General features: G+C 41.4%; 1 protein-coding gene across 1 annotated transcript in view; it reads left to right on the top strand.

The window, feature by feature from the left end:
* Positions 1–20,259, top strand: part of syt6a (synaptotagmin VIa) — a gene marked incomplete at both ends in the record, with an annotated part of 98,658 nt that overhangs the window by 74,519 nt on the left and 3,880 nt on the right. The window contains 2 exons of the mRNA XM_083975317.1: positions 1,234–1,792; positions 16,679–16,799. Coding sequence (XP_083831443.1) covers positions 1,234–1,792; positions 16,679–16,799 — 680 coding nt within the window. The remainder of the gene's footprint in view (positions 1–1,233; positions 1,793–16,678; positions 16,800–20,259) is intronic.

Raw genomic sequence — 20,259 nt, 5'->3', positions numbered from 1 at the left:
AACCCTTTAATTTACAGGCCGTTAATTACGTAATTATGTTAAGAAATGGCCAAGAAATAACAACTAATTGCGTAGTAATGTCGAGAAATAGCCTAGAAATAACAGTAAATGTCATAGTAATGTCATGTTTTCCATAAAGGTAATAGATTACACATGCTTTTCATACTTTGAGTTTTTTGGGAAAGGCCAGAATTTTTCTCCACCAAGTCCTAAATTGCAGTTGACCGATATTTCTGGGCAATCAGTCGTTATTTCTCGACAGTACTATGAAATTGACCGTTATTTCTAGGCTATTTCTAGACATTATAATGTAATTAGCGGCCTGTGAATTAAAGGGTCACCAAAACATGCATGTGTGCACACACAAGCAGAATCCGAGGCTCCAGATATCCTGAATACATCGCTAATGAGTCGGTGGAGCTTGATATTTCCAATGTGGTGCAATTTGGGCATCTACAAAGTTAATTATAATAAATACTGTGGATGGTGTTGCTCTCTGCCTCAGAGGCATCTCTCCACAGGTCATTATGGTAAAGCTAATTATATGTGATGGCTTCTTCATGAGAATTAATGGAATATGGCGGGAGAGAAAAAAAAAATTACAATAAAGAAAATCATTTGCTGCAGCAGAGCACGCACAGCTGCACAGTCTCATGGTGTTAATAAGTGAGCATCAGTCGTCCACTCTGCTCACGTGTGCACTTGTCCTTTAAAAGCACATTTGTCCTCTCATTAAAGCAGTAAAAAAGAAAAAAAAAACCTGTTTAGGGTCCAGACGCAGCAGATCTGGTCACGTTTTTATCTTCACATCCATCGTCTCCACAGGCAAGACAAGTAAAAACCTTCTCAAAAGAAAGTGACAGATGTAGATCTGACATATTCTTGATCTGTATTCAGAAGCGTTTTGAGAGATTGACAGTGGCGCGAGGGCAGAGGAGCTCTCAGCCGTGATTGTTTTCATGCATTTTTTTAAAAAACACAACAAATAAAAAGCCACAGGCCACCGGTTGTTTCCTCTGGCACAGGAAATAACTCCCGATAACGCCGGCTGTTGTGTTTGTTGAGCAGCAGATGTGACTCAACTCAGCTTCTCCCAGGTCAGTTCGGTGCACTGGAGCCATTAAAATCCCCCAAAAGTTTATTTTTTCTTCTCCCTGTCACCGCCACGGCTCCTCAACAACCACCTGCAGCTGTTTCCTCCTCTCTCACGCTTCACTTTTCTGTCTGTTTCAGGCACAACTCCTTCAAAAGGCACCTGCCCAGACAGATGCAGGTGGGCAGCCTGGACCTGACTGACTACGAGCCGGACAAGGTGGAGAAGCCGACCAGCATCGGCCGCATCCAGCCGGAGCTGTACCAGCAGCAGAAGGCGCTGGAGACGGAGGACTCGTCCAAGAACAGCAGCAAAAACTGTGGCAGGATTAACATCTCGCTCAAGTACGACTACGAGAACGAGGCGCTGCTGGTCAACATCCTCAAGGCGGTGGACCTTCCCGCCAAGGACTTATGCGGCACGTCCGACCCGTACGTGAAGGTCTACCTGCTGCCCGACCGCAAGAAGTTCCAGACCCGCGTCCACCGGAAAACCCTCAACCCCACGTTCAGCGAGAGCTTCCAGTTCCCCGTGCCTTACGACGAGCTGGCCGTCCGCAAGCTGCACATGAGCGTCTTTGACTTTGACCGCTTCTCACGGCACGACATGATCGGAGAGGTGGTGCTGGACAACCTGTTCGAGCTGTCGGACCTGTCCAGGGAGACGAACATCTGGAGGGACATCGACTACGCCACCAGCGTAAGAACCTTTTAGCTTTTCTTTCTTTTTTTAATTCACATTTAAAGGGATGGTTCACCCAAAATTGAAATTTCACTCATTATCTCCTCCCCCTCATGTGGACTAAGGGCTGGGAGAAGTTTCAGAGTCCTCCGTGGCTTCTCTGAGTTACAGTGGGTCTCGGCGTAGCAGTGCATGTCCATATGACGGTTGCAAATGGATACCAACTGTCTTCGTAACAAAAAGACACACCAAAAAACATCCAAATACCTCGTATCTAATGTCCGTCTTGTATTGAAGCCCCGAAATGCGAAATTGTCCCGAAAAATATTAAATAAGTCTATTTTTCAAGCTTGTTTGTAGCAGAAGCTTCTCGAAGCTCCTCTTCCCAGTTCGTCCAAATTTTATGAACCAGGAAGAGGAGCTTCGAGAAGCTTCCGCTACAAAACAAGCTTGAAATATAGACTTATTTAATTTTTTTCGGGACAATTTCGCATTTCGGGACTTCAATACAAGACAAAATTTCAATTTTGGGTGAACTATCCCTTTAAATGCCTAGTAATGTTAAGAAATAGCCTAGAAATAACGGCCAATTTCTTAGTAATGTCATGTTTTTATAAAGGTAAAAGATTACACATGCTTTTCATACTTAAAAGTTTTTGGGAAAGAATTTTTCTCCACCAAGTCGTTGCAATTGACCGATATTTCTGGACTATTTCTACACAATCGATCGTTATTTCTTGGCTTTATTTCTGTACATTACTATGAAATTGACTAGGTCTGCAACTAACGATTATTTTGATTATTTAAACGATTAATCGATTAATTGTTTGGTCAATAAAATGTTGAAAAATATCAATCAGTGTTTCTCAAACCACAAGACGACGTCCTCAAATGTCTTGTTTTGTCCACAAACCAAAGAGAGACTCAGTTTATTGTCATAAAGGAAAAAAGAAACCAGAAATATTCACATTTAAGAAGCTGAAATCATTTGAATCTATACGAGACACAGTTTCATCCAGGGTGAGAACTTCTTCCCACTGAAGGTACTCGACGCGTGAATAATTTATGGAAACATTACGAGTGAGATTTTGATGCTAATGTACAATTTATGGGCTGATTCCTTTGCTTTTAGACGGTTTTCTCCGCAGCGCATCAGCCATCACTCTTTCAAATGAGGCAGCACAAAGCGAGATGTTGAAAACAGGATCATTGAGCTGCGAACAGATGTCTCCGTAACTCTGTGTATTGTGTTACATGAATTATTGGAAATCAGATCTTTATCAGCGCCTCCTCGGTGACGGTTTCCTCTCTCTACCAATTTTTTGAAAATATAGAAAACATAGAGATAAGTTTTATCAGAGTGTGTGAGGTAACAGCTCAGCAGGGAGCAAGGTACTCGACAGGTGAAGGTTGTGACTGCAGCAGATGAATGAGCAGAGCACTGAGGCCTTAAACGCACCACGGTGAATAACAGGGTGTGTGGGTTTGTGTGTGTGTTGGTGCAGTGAGAGGAGGCTTCACCGCATTTAACAAGAAGTAAAAAACGTGGGTTTGTTTGGGACTAGTTTAGTTTCACCGTGCAGTAACCAGACAGGTGCAGCGTTCAACCTCCTTCCACTTTCCACAGGACAAAACAAAACAAATCTGGTCGTCGGCTTCCACAAAGTCAACACAATCTGTTTGTCATTCGTTCTTTCTATTTTCAAATGGCAATGAAAAAGTCACGGGTTATTTTGGTATTTGTTTTTAAATTTTGACTCTTACATTTTTAGGCTCAGATCAAAAATACGAAATGGAAAAACGGGCCGTGTCATCGAACCTTGAACTGCTTCTCTCTGATATCAACGAACAGCTTTTCCAGAAATGTTTCTATTGACATGACTTGACATCGCAACAGCAACCAATGGGGGCGGGGCTTAGCGAACGATTGATTAAATATCAAAATCTAATTCAGTTCTGTAGCCTGTTTTTCCGTTTCGTATTTTTTGATCAAAGGTACTTTATTTGTCACATATACAGCTGTACAGTGAGATTCTTTCTCTGCATTTAACCCATCCCTGAGGAGCAGTGGGCAGCCACGGCCCAGGGGACCAACTAAATAATTCAGTTATGAAGACAAAAAATCTGAAAATACACATATTGCATCTAGACAGCATGGAGATGTTGGTAATTTGTTTTTAAAAATGATTGATTTGCTCCATAAGTGAATAACTGATGTTTAAAGCAGAAGTGAGTGATCCGGTCGTTTTCGCTAATGCTGCGTTCCAGGCAGGCTTTTGAAATCGTAAATTACAGCTTCAAGTCACAACTTACGACTTTGTAGCGTTCCAGGCAACCCACTCGTGTTTTTCCGACCTGTTTTACCGGTGAAAGTCACTATAACGGCCACTCGTAACTTCCGACCGGTGAACTCGTACCAGATCGAACTGGTACCACTTCACAGGTCGGAAAAATACGAGTTTCCTTGAACGCACCATAACAGTCCTCGTCCCTACGTCACCACATTCACGGCGTTCCTTGGCTGCACACACAGCCCTGCATGCCGTTCTCTCTACTCATTGGATAAAAACTGTAGGATACGATAAATGTTTTCTCTTCGGCTCAGAGCAGAGCAGAGTGACTGACAGACCCGTGTTTCAGACCAAACACTCTATGTAAGTGATTGCTGTCGGAAGATATAACTATTTAAGACTTATATTAACACAAATATATCACTCACTTCTGCTTTAAATATGCCATTCTTGCATTGACTCCATCATCATAATTTTTTGAGATAAATTCAGAAATTTGCCACACATCATCTACCATGATTCCCAAATGTTGTCCATTTTTTCATCAACGTTGAAAATGTATTTAGCAAGAATATGCAGGTATATGTTTACAGTAGCGTTTACCAATTTTTTTTTTAGCAGAATTTACCAATTTTTTACAAATCAAAAATCTGAGAAAAAAAATTTGTGTAGGACAGTCTGAAGAAGCTCTGTGGCACGTTTAGTGTCAATTGAGGAAAAATTGTGGGAGGAGATAGGTTTAAGAAGTTTGGAAGTGATGGACTTAATAATTTTTAATGGGTTTAAATGTACGAAAGTTTCTTAAATATTGGGGCTACAGTTTGATGGAAGTTATGAAGCTGTAGCACGTATGGTTGATTTGTTATGAATTTTCAAAGTTTTGAACTTTAGACGCTTGCTGTAGCGCCACCATCAGGACTATCGGCTTGAGTTCACAGCTGAGGTAATCTGGCATCGGACTGGACCTTTGTGCAAAGTTTGTTGAGTTTTCACCCATGGGAAGTAGGATTTCCTCGGAAGAAAGAAAGAGGAATACCTAGGAATACAATAGTGACCCTAATAATCTGTCACTTTTTCATTTTTTGTTTTTTATTGCCAATTGAAAATGGAAAGAACGAATGATACACCTCAGTGCTGCTGTGAGAAAAGCAGAAGCCGACCGGCTCTGTCCACATCCAGTCAGCAGAAAGAACAAAGGGAGGTGATGATGTGAGTCGAACAGCTTTTAAAAAAAAAAAAGACTTTAGTCCATTTAGAGGAGTTAGTTCACGGCCCTGAGCTCTAACAGCAGCGACCGGCGCCGGGCCAACAGACCGAGCTGAGCCGCCGTTAATGAAACCACCTTCACCTGTCGCTCTCCTGCTGCGACCAGTCCACACCTCTGATGAGCTCATCAACAACAGCAAACTCAATACTGAAGAATTATTGTTAATATGTATTGCATCTCAATAAATTAGAATATGTAAAAGTCAATTTCTAGTAGTTCAAGTCAAACAGTTAAATAATTAATTGGTCTTTTGTAATATTGAATTTTTTTGAGAAACTGAATTTTAGGTCTTCATTAAATATGAGCCATAACCATTACAATTAAAATAAATTCAAAAAGACTTGAAATGTTTGAAGGGATGTCACAATTACTTTTGTGGTGTTAAAGCAGAAGTGAGTGATATATTTGTGTTAATATAAGTCTTAAATAGTTATATCTTCCGACAGCAATCACTTACATAGAGTGTTTGGTCTGAAACACGGGTCTGTCAGTCCCTCTGCTCTGCTCTGAGTCGAGGAGAAAACATTTATCGTATCCTACAGTTTTTATCCAATGAGGAGAGAGAACGGCATGCAGGGCTGTGTGTGCAGCCAAGGAACGCCGTGAATGTGGTGACGTAGCGACGAGGACTGTTATGGTGCGTTCAAGGAAACTCTTATTTTTCCGACCGTGAAGTGGTACCAGTTCGATCTGGTACGAGTTCACCGGTCGGAAGTTACGAGTGGCCGTTATAGTGACTTTCACCGGTAAAACAGGTCGGAAAAACACGAGTGGGTTGCCTGGAACGCTACAAAGTCGTAAGTTGTGACTTGAAGCTGTAATTTACGATTTCAAAAGCCTGCCTGGAACGCAGCATTAGCGAAAACGACCGGATCACTCACTTCTGCTTTAAACGCCAAAATTAATTAATCGTAAAAATTCCTAAATACCATTATTTTCCAAAACAAAGATTATGTTGAAACCATATCAGCCAAAGTCAAGGTAAATGCACAGATACTGCTCCATTTACCAAACAAAACATTGAATAGGTAGTAATTTAAATGTTAGCCTGGCATTTGTAATTAAAAAAACTATTAAAATAAACTTAAACATTTGGTATAGATGCAAATTAATGACTTTAATATTTCAAATGTTTCCCCTGGGGGATTAATAATTGGTTCTTTGTTAATAGAAGTATTTTGTGTAAATTATTAGTAATGTAGAATTATATTTTGGCCGATTTGACTGATTTTACGTATTCATAGTGTTGTAAAATTAACACTGTGATGATATCTCTGACAAAAATCTATAATCGTGACATCCCTAATTCTGTGTAATAATGTATTAGTTTCACTTTTTGAATTGATTTACTGTCATAAATAAACTCTTCCATGATATTCTAATGTATTGAGATGCACCTGTAGATGGTAACACACTGGAGTTAGCATGTGCTTCCTCTCTCGGTCCAAACACATGCACAGTCACTGGGTTAATGTGCAAAATTTGAATTAATCATAGGTGTGAATGGTTTGTTAGTCTCCATATGTCGCCCTGTGATAGACTGGTGACCTGTACAGGATGTAACCTGCCTGTTGCTCAGTGGCAGCTGGGATCGCATCCAACTCTGCTCTAATTAATATGGATGAGTCTCACACACACAGTGTCGCAACAATAACACCTGAAATACACAGAACAGAAACAGAAGATATACGTAATATAACATTGATCGATATCTTTCTTTATTTCGATCATGTAAACGACAATGTAAAAAAATAAAATAATAATATAATAAGGAAATAAGGGAACAGCAAAAATGTACAGTATACACAAAAAAAGTAACATCTCATAAGCAACACAGTTTACATGAGCGAAAAGGAGTAGGAAGAAGTATAAACTTATCTAATCCTATCCCTATCATTTTAACTATACGTTCTAATTAAACATTTTACACATTACACATTTTAATCCAAATAGTAAGTAAGCAAACACCTTGTGTGAATTATTCAATATACCTCTGGAGAATCATTTCTTTATGTCTCTTTTTAAACATGATTACACTCTAAATGTTTTTGATATTATTCCACAGTTTTACTCCGCAAATGGTGATACAGAAACCTTTCTTTGTTGTGCGAGCTCTGCCAACCTTTTAGATTTGATTTCTCTCTTAAATCATAACCTTGCTCTTTTTCATGAAACATTCTCAACACTCAATTGATCTGAACATTAACGACTTAGCCGACAGCTTTAAATTTAAAGAATCTCTCTTAAAAAGTGTCTGGTTAATGTTTTTTAAAGTGGTAATGTGACAATGATGATGATGATGAGGGAATTAAAATCCAACATCCAACAAACAGTGAATGCATCAGACTTTTTAGTTCTACATAAAACATAAGCGTCACATATTAAAACACATAAAGGGAGCAGCAGAACCGACATGAGCGGATAATATTTCTGCCTCGGCTTCCTCGTGTTATTGTTTCTCTGTTGGAGCTGTGACTTTGTCCAGGGGCCAATTTTGCCGGATCACACAGTGCCCGGTCGGTCTCTGGCAGCTCATCCCAGCCCTCGTCACTCCATCACCTCCCCATAGCTCTCTTATATCCTCCTCCTCCTCCTCCTCCTCCTCCTCCATCACCTCCATCGCCCCTCTGCTCCTCCCCCCAGTTGTTGAACTTGAGCTTCTTCAAGGATTGTTCAATAATCTCACTGTTATTGCTTCGGAGTGCAGAAACGCAGTCGAGTCCTCCTCCTCCTCCTCCTCCTCCTTGGCACACAAACGTTATCGAGCGACCAAATGATTTTGTGACAAAATCCCATGCGCGCAGTAAATTCAGGGAACTGGCAACATAAAGAATACACAGATGGTGGGATTTTTTAGGGAAAGGAGGGGGGGTTGGGGGGGAACAAAAACAAAACATAACAGAAACCACAAAATAAATACTAAGTGGTGAGTAATGAAAGTCTTGGGTCGGATAAAAAACACTGTTTCATATAAACACTGTGCAGCAGCTTAATGAGTCGGCGTTCTTTCTCCAGCCGAGGGAGGAGAGCGAGAGCAGCAGCGTTCCTCAGTTCACAGATCAAGGAGAGACGTTCATCAATAACTCCAACCTACAGGAGTTAGATACAAACTCTGAAGGAAACTGGTTCACATATTGACTGCAGACCACTCCTCCTGTGTGTGAGTTTAATCTATACAAACTGATCTGTGGAGGTTTTTACAGGCTAATGAGTGAAACTGTTTGTTTTTCTTCCTAATTATTCTGTCTAATAAGGCGCCCGTGTGTGTGATAGATGAAGCAATGTGAGCGCGTAATCACCAGAAATGACTTAAAAGATAATTAGTAATAAGTTAATAATACCAGGCTCAGCACTAGATTTTTTTTTTAATGGAAACTTTTTGTAATAAAATGTTTAGTGCTGTTCTGTTTACCACAATTAGGCTACTATGCTTAGTTTAGCATTTTAGCAGGGTAAGAGCTGCTGAAGCTATAAACCCAAAGCCTTTAAAGGGCTCATATTATGCAAAATCCACTTTATACTGGTTTTGTAGCGGTTAGATTAGTTTAGTTACCGGTAGATGCGTTCCCGTGGCCTTTGTATGACGCCTGGAGGTGAAAAAAGTCTGACCGTTCCCTTAATTTATTGCTTCACTTTTTTTTTCAGTTGGAAATAACAGCTCGCACCAACAATTAAAGGTAATGAACTCCTACTCCTAAAACTACAGGGATTATGGCAATGGGCCAATTTGCCAAAATGTTGAACTATCCCTTTAACTGTTAGATTATGTATTGCCTTCCAGAAATATTTTTTAATTTCCTGCATTCCCCCAAAAAACATGCATAATTGACCCTTTACAACAATGACATCTGGAAGATGAGTTAGAAAACATTTTACTTAAAGGAGAATTCCGTTCATTTTTGACCCCTAAATCGTTTTCCGGATGGTCACCCAGTGTTGGGGGGGGAGCAAAAAACGCAACTGATGATTTCTTTACAAACATTTTTGTAAAGAAATCATCACAACAAGGAAAAAGTGTTTGTTTCTGTGGCGGGGAGAGCAGGCGCTCTGTGATGGGATAGTAATGTCTTTCCAGGATGTTTCAGAGTTGGGCTATCTGATGTGAGTGCATGCAAAAACACAAAGTTTATACTGTTTATACTCTACACTATATGAGTTCAGTGGTGTCTCTAAGGATTCCAGTCATGTACCAGAGATATCTGATTGTTTTCTGAGTGTTTGTTGTGGTTGAAAGAATTGCCCCCATGGGTTAGCGTTGTTGCTATCCCTAGCGCCGGGTAGCCATGGTGTAATTCTGGTTTGCCTGCAGCAGTTTTAGTCGCCTTTTTTGCTCCCCCCAACACTGGGTGACCATCAGGACAACGATTTAGGGGACAAAAATGACCGGAGTTCTCCTTTAAATGTTCAAAAGTTTAAGCTAATGCTAATTCATGCTGTGAGTAAGTATCGGTGGTGCAAAGTGAGAGGTCATTGATTGTAGCAGGTGGATGAAAGACTTCATGATCATCAGCCAAACCAACAGATGTTGAGAGATTTATAGAAAACAGTGGGACACACACACAACAGGTTGCTATGGGAACCACGCAGAGGACAAAAAGGACGGAAAGTAGTAAAGTTGTTGCGGAGCGTTGGCAGGCTGCTATAGTTTAGCACGGGGTTGATCTGGAGTCTTTTTAACAAAGTCCCTGGAAAATCCAAATCCCTGAAAGGCAAATTGGCAGCAGCTGAATGCACACGGTCGGTGTTCAGCTTAACTAACATGGCTCAGCTTCAGTGAAATGATTTGATTGCCCTGAGGATGATGTGAAAACACAATGTCCTGGTTATGTGTGTGTGTGTGTGTTCGCGAGACGCACACAGGTGACAGGAAGTGTAATTTAAACATCTCGGGCTCTATTTTCGTGAACTAGGTGCAGGCGGAGCGGATCAGGCCTGCGCCTCGCCTTCGCTTCGCCAACGGGGAGTGGCCAGGAGCAGATTGCGATTTTGCTTCGAGACGCAGCGGAGCGCATCCCGCCTACTTCCCTCCCACCGGCGCAAATGGCATAGAGGGAGGAGAGAAGGCGTGGAGTGGGTTTGACACAGCCGAGTCAGATCTTCACCAATCAAATGAGCTCCTCTCCTCGCCTTTAAATCCGCCGCGCGCGCAAGGCGGACGTTTGATTTCACCGTGGAAGAGAAGATTTGAATCAGCACCTATACAGCATACACATTCAGCACATCTATATCGATTGTCCCGTCACACTGATGACAGATCAAAGGCTGCACAGATGAAAGATGAGGATGGATTACTGCTGTGTTGACACTACACGATTATCTGCTATATTTATGTATTTACTTATTGATTTATTGAGCCGCATCGTCACGCGACCATAACAAATAAAACTGAAAACAAATAAACTATCATATCTCACAGCAAACCACAATCAGCCTGGCATAGTGCTCATAGTGAGCAGATATTAACATCTCCCCTCTCAGGTAAATTCTAAAGAAAAAAGAAAAAGAGAGACGCTCCGCGATGCATCCATTACGCACAGCTGTTTGTGCACACGTGTTTAAATATAGGTTACTAAATATGTCTTTATTAATGGAAAAGGGGTGTGAGTCCAAGCTGGCAGTGTCCGGTCACGCGAACAGACCTCACGGGCTGATGGTGCAAAAGTAGTCTGGGAGGGAGGAGGTTATGATGTTTGCTCTGACAGATTGAGAGCTGTTGCCCAGTAAAAAAAAACAAAAAACAAAACACACACACCCCTTTTCCATTAATAAAGACACTCATATTTAGTAACCTATATTTAAACACGTGTGCACAGATCACAACATAACAAACAGCTGTGCGTAACGAGGCATCGCGGAGCGTCTCTCTTTTTCTTTTTTCTTTAGAATTTACCTGAGATGGGAGATGTTAATATCTGCTCACTATGGTGCCGAGGCTGATTGTGGTTTGCTGTGAGAGATGGTAGTTTATTTGTTTTCAGTTGTATTTGTTATGGTCGCGTGACGATGCGGCGCTGGCCCCTAATAAATCAATAAGTAAATAAATAAATAAATAGCTGATCATCTGCAACGGCACAGTGTGTAGTGTCAACACCTGCTCTTGGGACATCCACGGCTGTCTCAGTCCCTCCCTGGTTTCATCTGTGTTAATTCAGTCAGGCTGAGTTTCCATTACGCAAGCCTTTGATCTGTCATCAGTGTGACGGGACAATCTATATAGATATAGGTGTATGTGCTGATTCAGATACAATAAATAGGGGTTATTGTGATGATGATGATTATTATTATTATTATTATTATTATTAATTGCATTTAAATGTGCCTGGAAGTGTGGAAATCTGCCTGTGAGGTCTTGGTGACGTGTCTGCACTGCGCGCTGGGCAGTCAAATTGCCACTGCGCTGGCTGCGCTTCGCCTTGCGCTGAGATTAGACCAGGTTGGAGCTGGCGAGCTTTCGGCGCACTCTCCGCGCGGTCTATCGGCAACAAATTGTCACTGCGCCACGGCGAATCTGTCGACACCTCCCCCTGCTGCGCCACCACTCCCATCTCAGCGCACAGCAGTCTGCCAATTTACCGAATCCGCTGCGCACCTTGTTGCACTGGAGGAAAATGCCACTGCGCCAGCTGCGTCAGGGCTCGCTTCGCTGCGCCACCCTGAGTTGCGCCAAGAAATTAGGGCCCCTCGTCTTCCAGCAGCTTGGATCGGCTTCACCGCGCAGATGAAACATTTATATGAAAACATGTAACCGGATGTTATCGCAGCTGCCACCAGGCACAACGCACCTTTCATCTTCTACAATGAAAAATAAATTGTTTCTAATAATTACGGCAATACATAAATTAGAAGAAGAACAAAACATCTTATCTTCAACAGCAATGGAAACAGGTCTTTTAATAACTAAAAGCAGGAACACATTAATCAGTGACTTGTGCAACAGAGTCATTTTCACGACTGCAGGGGAAATATGCTATTAGGCAACTCACTTATGTGTGTAAACTAATTATTTTTTATAATGAAATGCTTCTTCCTTTAATCTAATTTTAGAAGATTTTTTTTTTTTCCAATTTTATTTTTGTCCCAGCAGCTGCTCCAAAATGTTTTTTGGGTTATTAGTGGATCCTGGTTTTATTCATTTCTGACATTTAAGTGTGAAAGCAATTTTGCAAAGAAGCGGTGGACAAACAGATATTTTGACCTGACGGCAACAACATACGATGAGATGAGATATAAGTTGTTGTGATTCGTCCTCTAGGGACCGTAAATATATGAATTCCAGTAGTTGTTGAGGTGTTTGAGTCAAAGTGTCACCTCGAGCGGACGGGAATCAATCTTAGTGAATCATGATATTACATGACAGTCCAACAGTTGTTAGATCACAGAGGTCTAGGCGGTACACGACCCCATGGAGGTTAGGTTAGGGACAATAACGCAAAGCTCTACAAGGAAATAAGATTTTACACGTACAAGAGTGCGAAAGTTGGTACCGTTTGTTTTTACATGAATTAATACCTGTGGGAATTCAGTCGGTACCAGTAAAAGTACAGAATTCGGTAGCCTACTCATCCCTATTTTTAAAGGTATAATATGAAGGAATTCCCCCCAGCTAGCGGTGCGGTTGCATATCGGAACGTATTCTTGATGTTGCATTCACGTGAAATCGGTCAGACAGACAACAGACGCTGCATGTAACAGGATAAACAAGAGTCTATGTAAACAAGTGGTCCGCCAGCACGAGGCAAAACAATAGAATTTATGAAATTATGAAATTTATGAAAGCAATATTTGATTTTTGCTAATAAAAAGCCAAATAAGTTACATACTAGGGCTTTAAAAAAAAACAGAAAAACAAATGTGAATAGCTTGTATGCCTGATTATTATGAAATTGACATTGACATTTTTGATATTGTGAGTGGTATCAGTCAACAAGGTATGTTTGCAAAAATACCTTGTTGACTTATATAAATGATTTATGAATAATTTAAAGCCCCTACAAAGAACTTTCATTTTGTGTTGATGTTTGCGCCCCCTGTGGACAATAGCGGTAGTGTTTTTGAAGGAATGAAGACTGCATGAACTATCACTTTAACATACGTAAATACATGAATATATGAACCTGTGTGTTTGAACAGCACAATAACAGGATATGTTTATACATGGCACAAGGCCCAGTTTAATATAAAACATCATCTTATAGAATATATATAGTCGGGGGTTCCTGCTCCTTGGCCTGAAAAACATTGAATACTCCTGTTATATGAGATGTTTTATTCTGGCGTTCCCGTCTGCAGAGCGACTCTGACAACCCGGCGGAGAGACGGTTAATGCAGCAGCACAGGTGTTGCAGACAACACGGCATGGAGACAACCTGTGTTTCCACGAGGACAATCAAAGTGTCACTTCATGCTTTTATAACAGCCGACGTTGCTTCTGCTTCTGCTTCTGCTGTGCCCTCACATTACGGCTGAAAACCTTCACACCCTTCAAACGAAATCCCTCACACTTCCACCGCAGCAGAGAGGAAAAGCCAAATCGCAGCTGTGCCTGGGAGACGTTAAGACAGACAGACAGACGTGTTGGGATTTGCCAATCAGCGAGACTCTCGCCGAGCTCATTCAGAGTGATTAGGGGTCTGCGTGACCTTAATACAGCTTCTAGGATGGGGCTAAGAAGACGCATGGGACAGATAACAGGACTCTCATTCCCCGTGAGGCTCTTATCTCAGCGGGGACTCGTCCAGGACTCCACTTCAAGAGGGAGCTAATATTTTAATTGGTAGATTTTGTTTCAGAGTAACTTAAGACTTTAGAAATGATTCTCAGCCTCTTAAAAACCAGATTCACCCGTTGTAATTGGTTTGCAATTATGTTAAATTTGATATCCCCCTCCATTTTACTGGATGGTGATGATCATGATGATGATCACTGTCATCATCTTGCAACATATTCAGAAAATGATGCGGTTTGATAATGTAATGAAAACTGCAACCAATGAGAAAGAGGATATTTTCTGTTGGGCAGATGCATCGAGGTGACGATCAGCTGTAATTACAGAATTGGACCTTAAACGTTTCACAGAGACGGAAAAAACCTCAAGGACTTGAAGTGAAGCCCATTTCTTCGCTTGAACAGTCCTGGACTGTTGTTGCTGTTACTGTTGATGAGTCTTTAACTTTAGGTTTGGCAGGAAAAGATCACAAAGTTATAATCAATACTTTTTTTATTACAACGTCACAGCTTCATCACAGAGAAACTCCGCTGGATGAACAAGAATCTTAAGCAGGGACTGTAATGTGTGTTTCTTCTTCTCTCAGGAAAAAGAGAATTAATCCTCAAAGTACACGTTTTTTTCTTGTAGTTGGGCCGTTTCAGAGATGCATGTTTTCACTCTCTTGCCAGAAGTGAGATGAGATCGATCTTATGTGCGTGTGTGTGTGTGTGTGTGTTCATTAAGCAGCTGGAGGCAGAGAGAAGCAGCCAGACCTAAATAAAAAAAACGAAAAAACAACAACCTACCATCAGAGCTTCTAACGTCGACTAATTAACACATTGTATCTCGTCTGTGTAGCTGTATAAAACCACAGTTTGTTTTTTTCTTCATTTTGTTCACTGGACAAATTAAACAAATGAGCAGCAGCTTCATTAGTCTGTGAGCCTGTGGAGGTCTGGTCCAAAACAAGGCCTGGTCACGACCGCACTGAAAACTAAAAACTGTTCACACCTCAAGATTTTTCATTCTTATTTGGTGTTTTTCATAAAATACAAGATGGATCATTGAGTTCAGTGAAGAGAAAAGTGGATTCAGACAAACACATGAACATGAATTAATCATCATCGAACTGAAGGAACCGGTCCTGTCAACTTGGACAAAATAAACCTAAAGATTATAGAAAAGCACAAGATTATAGAAAAGTAAACAACTGTGACCCCCTGTCAGGAGAACTGCATATCATTATCATACATTATAAAACCATAAGAGACTAAAAGCTTATGTTTTAGAGTCTCTTTATTCTGCACTTTTGCAGATCGACCTGTCCCTCTCCTTACACACCTGTCAATCAAATGGATATGCAAAGTACTTTCTATTTTTCAAAAAGCTTGCAAAAAAAACTTGTAATAGTAGCACATCTTACTTAGTAAATTTGAGGACAAAATACTCACTTTTCATATGATTTATTCTGGCTCACATCATGCAAAAGCATGCTGAGGCGTTTCGGCTGTACAACCTTCATCAGAGCGTATGCATACGGGAAAAGTGAGTATTTTGTCCTCAAATGTACTAATTAAGATGTGCTACCATTGCAAGTTCTTTGCAAACTTTTTTATTCATACTGTATGAAGGCCTGGACTGAATACGATATATTCCTAAACGCACATTTTAAATACAGAGACTGCTTGCTGAAAAGATGTCCCTGAATGCAACGCGCATCAGCGGTTTTGCATGAATTTCCCTCTAAAACAACTCTGTCTGGTAACGTTGTGTTATTATCTCATAGCGTGGTGAATGTGCAGGTCACAACTTGTCCACCAGAGCGTTGTGGAGTTGTTGGATTGTGTATTTGATGAGTTTGATGAGGGGAAACCAAGAAATCCCATAATGAGCCTCCGTAGCGTAGCTCTGAGCAGCTCACGGCTCTGCTCCACCGTTCTAAAAAATAGCTTGCACCGACAATTAAAGGTAACAAACCTACTGCTATGACTATAGGGGTTATGGCAATGGGTCAGTTTGCCAAAAATGTTGAACTATCCCTTTAAACTCCTTGTACAGTAGAACGAGTCCTGGATAAACCTTCCTCCTGTTCCTAACCATCTCTCTCTCTCTCTCTCTCTCTCTCTCTCTCTCTCTCTCTCTCTCTCTCTCTCTCTCTCTCTCTCTCGTCAAACTCTTCATGCAAAGCAAAACTAATCCTCACGAGGCTCAAGCTCCAGAGTTTATGCACAGACATGAGAGACGTATCAATCCTCTGGTCTCAATCTCTGCAAGAAATTACACTTTGCAAAAATGTTTCTGTTTCCCCTAAAACACGAGTGGTTCTCTAAACTCCTGATCTGAGCCAGAAGCTGGTGATGCAGGAGGAGTTGAACTGTTTTGCATCAAACATTTCTGTGCAATCTGTGATATTTTAACACGTTATAAAGTTTCTACTTTGTGATAAAGGTTTAACAGTAAAAAAAAAGGTTTTATGTTTCACTGAATCTCTGCTCTAACCAGACTTTAATCCCAGAGATCCTGCTCCTATTGTACATCACCCCGGATCATCTGTGCTGAATATAAATGTGAAACTAAAAAAGACTTCTCATCTCTGTGTGTGCGTGTGTGTGTCTGTGTGTGTGTGTGCGTTCCCACAGGAAAGTGTCGACCTTGGAGAGATCATGTTCTCACTATGTTACCTGCCCACCGCAGGCAGACTCACACTCACTGTCATCAAGTGCAGGAACCTCAAGGCCATGGACATCACTGGGTACTCAGGTGTGTGTCTCTCTCTCTGTGTGTGTAGATGAGCTGTAGCTGCATGTGTGTGTATAGTGTATATATGTGTGTGTGTGTGTGTGTTTGCATGATTCACTTACAGCTGCAAATGAGTCAAAATGAGCTTCATCCCCCGTTTGAAAATGCGATTGTCAGATGAAATGAACAGACAGTGCAGGAGCTCGCTGCTCTGCTGAGCTCAGCACTTATTAATATTCATCACATGCAACGATATTCACACATTGTCAGCAAATAGTTGCTTCTGTTTATTTTAATAAGTCTGACCCCCCCACACACCCCCCCTTCTAGAAAAAGTAAAAAAAAAAAAAAAAAAAAAAGTTAAATAAGTAAAAACGTGACATTTCTTGTGCCTTAAAGGGATAGTTCAACATTTTGGCAAATTGGCCCATTGCCAAAAATGCTATAGTCATAGCAGTAGGTTCGTTACCTTTAATTGTCGGTGCAAGCTGTTTTTAGAACGGCGGAGCAGAGCCGTGAGCTGCTCAGAGCTACGCTACGGAGGCTCATGGGATTTCTTGGTTTCCCTCATCAAACTCATCAAATACACAATCCAACAACTCCACAACGCTCTGGTGGACAAGTTGTGACCTGCACATTTACCACGTTATGAGATAATAACAACGTTACCAGACAGAGTTGTTTTAGAGGGAAATACAGAGACTGCTTGATGAAAAACTGTCCCTGAAGGCAACGTGCATCAGCGGTTTTGAATGAATTTACCTCTAAAACAACTCTGTCTGGTAACGTTGTGTTATTATCTCATAGCGTGGTGAATGTGCAGGTCACAACTTGTCCACCAGAGCGTTGTGGAGTTGTTGGATTGTGTATTTGATGAGTTTGATGAGGGAAACCAAGAAATCCCATGAGCCTCCGTAGCGTAGCTCTGAGCAGCTCACGGCTCTGCTCCGCCGTTCTTAAAATAGCTTGCACCGACAATTAAAGGTAACAAACCTACTGCTATGACTATAGGGATTATGGCAATGGGCCAAATTTGCAATTTGCCAAAATGTTGAACTATCCCTTTAAATGTCAGGGGTCAGGTGACGTTTCCCCCTCCGTACGTTTCATGACATTTCATGAGTCATAATTTCAAAGCTCTCAGTTTTTAAGTGGTGGGGGGTGAAGGAGGGTAAAAGGGGGGTTTTATCTGTCTGCCATTATCGCAGCTCTGTGCGTCGTAAAAAGCCCAAATTGTGCCTTGAAGCATATTGGGATGCCAGGCGAGCACTCTTGTTTGTTGTTTATAGATTTAAGCAGGGAGGAGGCAGCTTACTGTATATCGGACTAAAAAAAAACGCATAATGGATCACACCAGGCGATTTGCCACTGAGGGATGATGGGAGATGGAGATCAACACTCATCAGGAAGCGGCCGAGCTCTCTAAGCTCTCCGTGGCCTCTGTGTGTTTACACCAGGCAGCGACTCATCTACATTTATGCACATTACTGATGCCAGGTCCTCTAGGGTTTCATGCTTCAGTAGGAACCAAAACAACACACACACACACACACACGGGGTGATGAAGTAGGACACTGATGGCTCCGGCGTCGCAGTCAAACATCGTAAAAGCTTAGAGGTTGTTTTTTTTTAATGTAATCCTAGAATCCTGATCGTCACACTAATTACTCCTGTGGCAGATTCCTAAACAAGATGTTCAACAGCTGGGAGAACGTCCCAAACATGAGGAGAGACTTTTTTTTATGTCCTCATCCTTCACTGAGATTGTATCCGAAACCACCCGCTAACCTACTGTGTTAATGTACTAAAGGTTGCATGACTTTAAAGCCCCAGTGTGTAACTCATTTGGCTTTTTATACGTATTTCACTGAATTACACCCGCATACAATGTCATCTTCCTCGACACAACGAAAGCTGAGAGATTGGTGAGATGGCCCCCACTCATTTGTAATACTTTTATTTATCATCTCTAACATTTATGTTTCAGAATTTCACAGTGTCTTATTTCAAAGCCCCAGTGTGTAACTCATTTGGCTTTTTATTAGCAAAAATCAAATATGTCTTTCATAAATACGTATTTAACTGAAGTGGAATCACAGCCGCATACAAATGAAAGCTTTCTGGTTCCTTAGAATGAGTTGTTACAAGTCGTTACAAATACATAAGTGGGCGACGCACCGAACCGAGGCGGCCATGTTGCATCGCCATTTTTTTACGTTGAGTGGCAGCGTGACCGTAGGTAACCACGGAAACTGAGCGGAGCTGTGGGCTCGGCCTGTTAAAACTGTCACCACTGTGTAGTGTGAGGAAGGACGGAGGCACTGGTGTTGCATTCAGGTGCAGTCAAGAATACATTCAGATATGCAACCGCACCGCTAGATGGGGGGAATTCCTACATATTACACCTTTAAAGTCGACTCTAATGTTATGAAAGTCGAGTCGACGTCGACTGATGACCTCATTCATATTTTTCCCATCATAAATAAAATCACAGGAGGAGGGAAATGCTTTGCAACAATATGTATTCATTGACAGACAGCTCATGCACAGAGATTAGTGCACAGAACAGCAGGTATATAAACAACAAGCTGTTAATCAGTCCTATAAAGAAAATCTTCAGAATCCATCATTTAGACCTAAAATATTAGGAAACTAGAGCCCCAGGTTGAATTTGCCCGGAGTTGTCCTTTAAGTTAAAATCATTTTTCATGCAAGAAAGCAACCGTTTAAATTCCCAACATGGTCAGTTTATCGACATGAAGCCTGTTTGGAAGTTCCACCCCACGTTTTCAGAAAAGTGAAGCGCCGATTGACTTACCCGCAGGTTTTTAAATGTTTACCGCCGGTGGTTTGATTCTTTTTAGAAGATTAATGGTCTCAGTGATGAAATGTAACACCTGTGGCAGTCACATTACTGTAGTTTGTTTGAATGAAAAGTGGAGCTTCATGTGTGTATTGGACAGAAGAGCAGCGCTGCCTGGGGGCTCTGTAGCCTACGTAGAGAAAACACTACATTTACATCAATAAATAAATGTTTTACAATGAACCAATCTGTATGCATTAACAAGGTTAGGCTACAGGGCAAATTACTTCACTACTCTGAACCGTCTTTGGTTAGGCTTAGAGGCTAGGGGTGCATTGCATTGTGGGATGCAGTACACAATGTAGATGTATATGAGATGCAAAGAGATTTTTTCCGAATCAGTACGACATCCGAGAATCTTTTTGCATATTGCAGATTTAGCTTCTGTTTGCATACTACCTAAGGGTGTACAGCCAGTTTGGATTCGGATTCGGTAAGAAACCGGAAGTGGGCGCACTGACTTCAGCCGAGCTAATGCTACGCCGAGCTAGCCTGCTAACTTCCACTTTAGCTCTCGGCTAACTAGAACGGGAATAAAATAATTTAATCGTGCGGCTCTTCTAGACTTTCCAAACGTAATCGGACTGAATGGATCAAATTCTGGTAGAGAAACAAGTC

This window comes from Trachurus trachurus (genome assembly GCF_905171665.1).
Source record: "Trachurus trachurus genome assembly, chromosome: 7".
Classification (NCBI taxonomy): domain Eukaryota; kingdom Metazoa; phylum Chordata; class Actinopteri; order Carangiformes; family Carangidae; genus Trachurus; species Trachurus trachurus.
Note: the sequence above shows the minus strand (reverse complement) of the source record. Positions and strands in the feature narration are given on the sequence as shown.